The 7,801-nt window shown below is 56.5% G+C and overlaps 1 protein-coding gene across 1 annotated transcript in view; it reads left to right on the top strand.

The window, feature by feature from the left end:
* The window catches only part of LOC104985686, a 47,409-nt gene that overhangs the window by 34,920 nt on the left and 4,688 nt on the right, over nucleotides 1-7,801 (top strand). Inside the window, exons 22-23 of the mRNA XM_010835966.1 lie at nucleotides 3,718-3,893; nucleotides 5,210-5,366. Of these exons, the coding sequence (XP_010834268.1) occupies nucleotides 3,718-3,893; nucleotides 5,210-5,366 (333 nt within the window). The remainder of the gene's footprint in view (nucleotides 1-3,717; nucleotides 3,894-5,209; nucleotides 5,367-7,801) is intronic.

Raw genomic sequence — 7,801 nt, 5'->3', positions numbered from 1 at the left:
CCCAGATGACTCCCGGAAACCCCCGGGACCTCAGGCCACCTGCTCCCCTGCATGGACAGGGCCTCTATGAAGAGAGTGTCTTTAGCTTGTCTTTTCTTTCTTTCCAGACTGGGGACTTGGCTTTGGGGGCTCCTCGGGGCTGGCACCTCTTCCTTCAAAGCCACTGGGGGGATTTCAGTCATGCTCCCAAACCTTGCCCCTGTCTCCAGATGGCCAAAGTCCCCATGCTCACTGGAATCTGGGGTAGCCTTCCAAACCTGAGGTCTGGGGGAAGCGCAGAGCTGGCCACTTCCTTCCTGCTTGGGGTCAGGCTTGGCCTAGAGGGCAGTCAGGGGGGCCCTGTATCCTGCTCCAGCACCCCACGTGGCCGGCTCCCTCCCTGTCCCTGGGCTGACCAGTCTGGAGGCCTGTGTTGTGTTCCTGACACGTCCATGGAGCGGACGGCTGGGCTGGGCTGGGGTGAGCACACATTCTACTGTGTGTGGCAAAAATAGTGGTGACCTTTCAGTCACTGTTCCCCGGAGTCGGGGCCTCTGCCGGCGTCATCCCCCCGCCAAGGGTCATGCGCTCATCTCCGAGGGCCCAGTGAGGGGACGCACGCGCACAGAGGAGGGGGCAGAGGGACAGGGCCGGCTCCCAGGCTTTGGATCCCAGAGTGTTTTAAGAAGATATAACTAGGACTGGGGACTGTCTTCACCTCCTCTGGGTCACTCCTGTGGCATCGTGAATGGACTCACCTCGCCCACTGTCACGTGCCCATCTCCCCCACAACCCGGAAAACTTCACAAGTTCAGCGAGAGAAATATACAAAGCACGGGGTGGCCCCGGTCCCCTTCTCCCCTGCAACAGGGAGGTGGAAGCTTCCTGAGGGAGACGCGGGGCCTTATCCACCTTCATCTCCCCGCAGCTCCCGCTTCTCATCACTCTTCCCCACGAGTGCTGCAGCTGAGGCACCGCGGCCCTTCGGTGGAGACAGAGGCTCCGTGGAGGAAGGCGCTGGTGTGTGAGGCCCACGGTGTGTCAGAGTGAGGAGGCGTGCAGGCAGGAAGGGACAGAAGGGACCTGCGTCACCCAGTGCCCTGTCGCCTGGCCCAGCTCTGGGGGGCCCTGGTGCCTCTGTTTCTTTCGCCCCACTTCCACTCCACAGACAAGTCCCGCCGACTCCCCTCCGAACCCCAGCCCAGATCTGACCATCTCTCCACCCTCTGCATCCCCATCGTCCCGCTCAGGACGCCTAGGTCCTCCCCACCCACCTCCATCAGCCAGCGTGCTGGTCTGACAGCTTTCATCAGCTCTCTGCCCTCTCCTGTGCTCAGCTACATGCTGCCTTCCCATCAGACCCCAGGGAAAAGCAGAGCCCTGACGGTGGTCCACAGGACCCTGGCCACTCCCCATCCTCCAACTGCACCAGCTGCAAACCCCGGCACACACACTCCTGCTTCAGGCCCTTTGCACTTGCCGTCTTCCCTGCTGGACTCTGCTTCCCCCAGATGTTCCCAAGGCCGGGTCCTCACCCCTTCAGCCTCTGGCCCTTTGTCACCTGGCCAGGCAGCCTTTCCAGATCACTTCCCCCAAACAGCCCTCCTGCCCCTTTCTCCCCATTATTCTACTGTTTATCCTCGGCCTGAAGCATATTTCTTTGTTTTTACTGCCTGTATCCTCCCACGACAATAATCGTCCACAAGGGCAGGGCATTGCCGGCTGCGTTCACCATGGTATTGAGTGGACACTGAACGAATGCATGCATGAAGGGAAGGGAAGCCCAGGGCTGGGTACGCAGCAGCTGCAGGGTCCCCTGACATTGCTGGTCAGTGATAAGGAGGAAGGTGATGGTGATGGCGAGGGGGCAGAAAAACAGAGGCCACCAGCTGCCCGGCCTCTCCCCAGTCCTGCCTGGGGCACTCCCTTTACCCAGCAGGAACCAAGGAACGTCCCTGAAGAAAGTCCCCTGTGAGCCATTGACGACAGCATGGTTGTGGCCCTATTTTTGTCAAAGTATAAAAATAGAGAAAATTTTCAAAAAAGACTTTTGAGTGCAAATTTGCAGAGAGGAGGGCCTTGCTTGTACTTTTCCACTCAAAAGGAAAGGCGGTTATTCAAAATAATCAACAAAAGTGGAAGAAACCCAAACATCCATCAGGTGATGAGTGGATAAACACGCCACGGCCTAGTCGCACGATGGAACACTACTCAAGCACAGAGATGAATGAAGCGCCGACGCGTGCTGCTGCGACCCAGGCGATGCTGCGGGGACGGAGCCAGACATAAGAGGCCACGTGCTGTGTGGCCCCACTGACTCGAAGTGTCCGAGACAGGCAGATCCACAGAGACAGAGAGTGGATCGTGGTTGCCAGGGGCGGGGCTGCGGGGAGGAGGAGAGCCAGCTAACAGGTACGGGCTCCTTTCCAGGCTGATGACAGCGTTCTGGAATTAGAGAATGGTGATGTCGGGCAGCTTTGTGCATATACTAAAAGGCACCGCGTTGTACATTTTTAAAAGGGTGATAAAATATATCTCAAGAAAAGAAGAAGAGAGGTACGGGAAAGGGAAAAATAATCAAAGAAGATAATCAGCAGTGCTCCCCTGAATTGGCTTTGTGATGGCGTGGGGGTGGCGGAGGAAGCGACAATGACGATGATGACGATAACAGGAACAGAACAAGGACGCCTGCCACAGCGACTCTGGGGAAATGCCGGATCTTCAGGTGGTCTCTGCGGGCCCCGCTCGCAGCCACGCACGGGGCGGTCTCCTGCTCAGCTCTGTTCCTGCCATCTGCGGCTTCCTCGGCCCTTGGGCGCCTCCTTCAGACCAGCCGGCTCCCTCCAGGGGCTCAGGCAGTGATCTGGGCCTTCCTGTCTGCCCGCTCAGGTCACTTTCATGATGAAAGTCAAAGAGAGTGAACAAGTTGGCTTAAAGCTCAACATTTCAGAAAACTAAGATCATGGCATCCGGTCCCATCACTTCATGGCGACTAGATGGGGCAACAATGGAAACAGTGGTAGACTTTATTTTGGGGGGCTCCAAAATCACTGCAGATGGTGACTGCAGCCATGAAATTAAAAGACGCTTACTCCTTGGAAGGACAGTTATGACCAACCTAGACAGCATATTAAAAAGCAGACACATCACTTTGCCAACAAAGATCTGTCTAGTCAAAGCTATGGTTTTTCCAGTAGTCAGGTATGGATGTGAGAGTTGGACTATAAAGAAAGCTGAGTGCTGAAGAATTGATGCTTTTGAACTGTGGTGTTGGAGAAGACTCTTGAGAGTCCCTTGGACTGCAAAGAGATCCAACCAGTCTATCCTAAAGGAGATTAGTCCTGAATATTGGAAAGACTGATGCTGAAGCTGAAGCTCCAATACTTTGGTCACCTGATGTGAAGAACTAACTCATTGGAAGAGACCCTGATGCTGGGAAAGATTGAAGGTGGGAGGAGAAGGGGATGACAGGGGATGAGATGGTTGGATGGCATCACCGACTCGATGGACATGAGTTTGGGTAAACTCCCAGAGTTGGTGATGGACAGGGAGGCCTGGCGTGTGGCAGTCCATGGGGTCGCAAAGAGTCGGACACGACTGAGTGACTGAACTGAACTGAACTGGTGACTGGACTGGATAAGAACCTGGAGTGTGAGTTCCAGCAATGCCCGCCCCGTGCTGTGCGCTATGGACTCCAGTTGGCCAGGGGTCCCCAGACCTTGGCCCCTCACCCTGCAGAGTCCCCAGAGCCCCAGGGAGTGTGGTCTGGCCTGCTCAGGGCAGCAAGGTGCTACCCAGCTCAGGGCTGCAGGCCCCACGTGTGCACTCACCGCCCAGAGCTCCGGCCTGTTGCCGGCTGCGAGCTTGCTGGGGCAGAGGCTGTGCTTGGCCACTAGAGGCCAGTGCAGCCCGAGGTGGGCCTGGGTGGGCCTGCGCCCAGCTGGCTCAGTGCGTGCGTGCATGTGTGTGTGTGTATTAGGGGTGGGGGGACCCAGGTAGAGGCAAGGCCCATTGTCGCCGGCGTCCCCTCGTCCCCAGCTCCCCAGAGAGAGGCAATGGCAGCTTGCACGCGAAACCTGTGCCCATCACCCTGTGCTCACAGCACTTCTGGGCAGTCCATGCCAGCTTTGAGAAACTTCCAGAATCCTCCCGGGACTGAGGCCTGTTGGGGATGGGCCAGGCACACGTTGGTCAGGTGCCAGTCCCTCCCGGAGCACCTGAAGGAGTTGAGTTCTTCAGAGGGGCCTTCACCCAGGGACCCCCGAGGCCACACATCCCAGTCCAAGGGCCTGGGAGCCCGAAAGAAACCCCAGCACTTTATTTAGAGGCTCTGCAACTTCCAAGCAGAAAAGCCATCTTCTTTTTGTCATAACGTTACGTGGGTTTTTCGGGGCAGCACTGGTAGCTAGAATGTGCTCTGTGAGGATCTAAGTTTCCTCCACCCCCTTGCTTCTATTAACCTCTAATTAAGTCAAGGTCCTGCTTTGTTCCATCTTTTAACTTTCACAATTTCCACCAAAGGTAAGGGACACAGTGAGAGAAGAGGGCACGGCAAATTCTGCTCCCAAGAAGGTTTTCCCTCTGAATTCTTAAAAAAAAAAAAAAGGGCACAGTGGGGCCCGGCCTGGACTTGCTTTTCCGCTTTCACCAATAGAGTGTTTCTTTTCGCTCCTCGCTGTTTAAAGATTGGCCCAGGAATTTATTGTTAAGGAACAGATTCCAGAATTCATGTGGGCTCTGGTTCGAGCCCCTGGCAAAAAGCATTTGGGGCTGCTTTTTAGAACACGTACAACACCAGAAATCCACACCTTCTGCCTTCTTTTTTCTTAGTTATGTTTTTTATTTTTAAAAAGCATTCAGTTCACGTGAAACACCTCAGGGAGCATGCAAAATATAAACCCCGGTTACGATTCCTGAGCCCGGGAGGGGAGGGGAGGCAGCCATGCCAGGCGCACAAGCAGCTTAGGCGGGGGTCTCTTCCTGCAGCGGCTCTGGGGGGGACGGAGGAGAGGCTGCCCCCTCCAGCCATGCCTGAGGGAGAGGGCCTGGGACCCGGCCGCAGCTCCCCAGGTGGTGCTGGACAGGCCGCTGCAATGGCGCACCCCTTCCCATCGCCCCGGGCGCATGCCTTCCCGTCCTGGACCCAGTTTCACTCTCCACGAACAGTCAGGGTGGACTGGATCAGGGACCAAGCACGGACTCCCTCACTCCTCCCCACCACCCCGCCCAGGAAGTCGGATGGAAGCTACAGCCCCTACTTCTCCAGAAGCAAGGACAGTGCACACTCTGTCTACTTGGCCATTTCCATCACACCCTGGGAGGCAGCTGTGAAGCCCCGTGGTCGCATGTTCCTTGGTGGAGATTTGACAACAGCAAAGGTGACCAGAGTAGGTTTGTACCCGAGCCAGATCCAGGCCAGCCTCCTTCTGCAGAAGATCTCATTAATCCCCCAACAACGTTAGGAATCTAGACTCCTGTTATCTCCAGTTAGATGAGGAGTTAGGTCCTGGCGAAGCCCACATTCCCAGGTAGAGGCAGAATTGGAGCTCCACTACCTCCCTGCCCCCCCGCAAGCATTTCAGATTCCTGAATCTGTCTCGCCGAAGCAACTGGATCGCCCGGAAGTCACATCACAAGCCAAGGCCTGTTCTTAATTCCTTCCTCCCACCCCACTCTTTAAAATTTTGGACTGCAGCATACAGGAAATAGAAAAGATATGTAGAGTTCAGGAGGCAGAGTGGTAAAGAATCCTCTGGAAATGCAGGACATGCAGGAGACTCAGGTTCGATCCCTGGGTCGGGAAGATCCCCTGGAGAAGGAAATGGCAATCCACTCCAGGATTCTTGCCCGGAAGATTCCGTGGACAGAGGAGCCTGGTGGACTACTGTCTGTGTCTCGTGCATGCTATGCTGCCTCAGTCATGTCCGACTCTGTGCGACCCTGTGGACTGTAGCCTGCCACGCTCCTCTGTCCCTGGGATTCTCCAGGTGAGAATACTGGAGTGGGCTGCTGTGCCCTCCTCCCGGGGATCTTCCCAACCCAGGGATGGAACACACATCTCTTATGCCTACCTGCACTGGCAGGTGTGTTCCTTACAACTAGCACCACCTGGGAATCCCGGGGTCGCAGAGAGTCCACACGAGTGAGTATACAACCCCCCCCAAAAAAAGAGTTCACTGTAAGATCATAAAGCCAATACTCCACTAACCCTCAGGTGTAGAAGCCGTCACCCCCTGCTCCCCAGCCCTCCTCTTGACCACGCTCTCATCACGTCCTTGACTATTTTTCATCTTTTCCCTGTTTTCCCATCTTTCCCCATCTTTTCACTGTTCATTCCTAACAGTGTGGCAGAGCAGCCTGCTTCTGACCTCTGTGGGAGTGGAAGCTGTCCCTGCGTCCCCCTCTGGGCCCCTGGAATCAGGAAGTGGTGCTGGGCTGTCCCTGCGGTTCCCTGCAGCTGGCAGGTGTCTTGTTCCAGGAAAGCATGTCCACGCCTAAACCCACTCACTGCATCTGAATTTTCAGAAACCAGCAAGAGCAGTGCAACACAACCTTTTGTTTATTTAAACCCAACCCACCCTATTCAAAGTCCCATTGCGAAATAAGCGCTCCAGGGCTTCTCCAGCAGGGGTCCTGTTCCCCTAAATCCCGGCTGGGAGCTTTCCAGGAGTCTGGGATGGGGAGGGTCGTCCCAGCCTTCCTGATCTTAGAACTCCTGCCCTCTGACCCTCCCCAGGAAGAGGAAGGGCAGTCTGCGGAGGCCCTGGACCCTCACATTTAAGGGATGGACAAGCAGCACCGACTGCATTTCCCTACGGGGCTTAACAGTGGAAACTCCCAGATTAAAAGGTTCCAAAACCCATTTACGTTTTAGGTCAATAATAACGTATTCAAATCGTTGCTGAGGGGAAGAGAATGCTGGTATTTGCCTTCAGCCTAAGCACACTGTATTCGGTAACTTTCAGCCATATGGGTTGTTTATTTTTTGTGCCCCAGCTCCACAGCTATTGGCGCTCAGCTCAGAAATGCCGCCCGGGTCCCAAAACTCCATTCTAGAGACAGGACGAGTGGGTGAGGACTCTCACCCCTACGGCTGCCTGGGGAGGGGGGCGGGGGGAGTCACAAGGAGGGGACTCCGTCCGGATCCCCCCGACCGCTGGGAGGCGAGGGGCTAGAGTGTGTTCTGGGACCCAGAGCTTCGCGGACGACAAGTGCATCTCCCATCAGGAGGGGCCACAGCCCTAAAGCCCCGCGGGAGCGGGAGGGTGTCTCGCAGCACGAGCCCCCCGCCCGCAGGCTGTGCCCGCAGGAAGCGAGGCAGGTGTCAGTCAGTTCTAAAGCACCCACTCCCCATCTGCGCCCCGTAGGAGGCGGCAGTGGTGTCTCAGCCCTAAAACTCCCTTCCCGGGCTGTTCCCCGCAGGAGACGGGGTGGGGCCGGAGACCGGCCGCTGTCGTAGGGTTCTGGGGGTCCCCCCGCCTCGCCCGCGCCGGCTCTCCGCCCCCAGAGCCTGCGCTCCGGGCCGCTGTGCTGCGGCCGTAGCCTAGGGGCCTCGAGCCCGAGCGCGCGGCCGCGAACTGTGCGCTCCAGCCAGTCTCACGCGCGGGAGACGAGCTCGCCTCCGCCGACTCCAACTCCGATCCCAAGTGTCAACTCGGATTGCTTTTCTTTTCCTTTAAAAGTTCCCTTTTAAACCCAAGGGGACCCTATTCTGGTTAGTCGCCTATAGAGTATCAAAGTCCAGGAAAATTTCTCTGGGTTAAGCACTTTAGCCTCGGGCATATGGCTGTAAATCTGTAACCCCCCACCCCCACCCCCACCC

This window comes from Bison bison, unplaced genomic scaffold, assembly GCF_000754665.1.
Source record: "Bison bison bison isolate TAMUID 2011002044 unplaced genomic scaffold, Bison_UMD1.0 scf7180017845595, whole genome shotgun sequence".
NCBI lineage: Eukaryota > Metazoa > Chordata > Mammalia > Artiodactyla > Bovidae > Bison > Bison bison.
The sequence above is the reverse complement of the archived record's forward strand: the minus strand, read 5'-3'. Positions and strand labels throughout refer to the sequence as shown.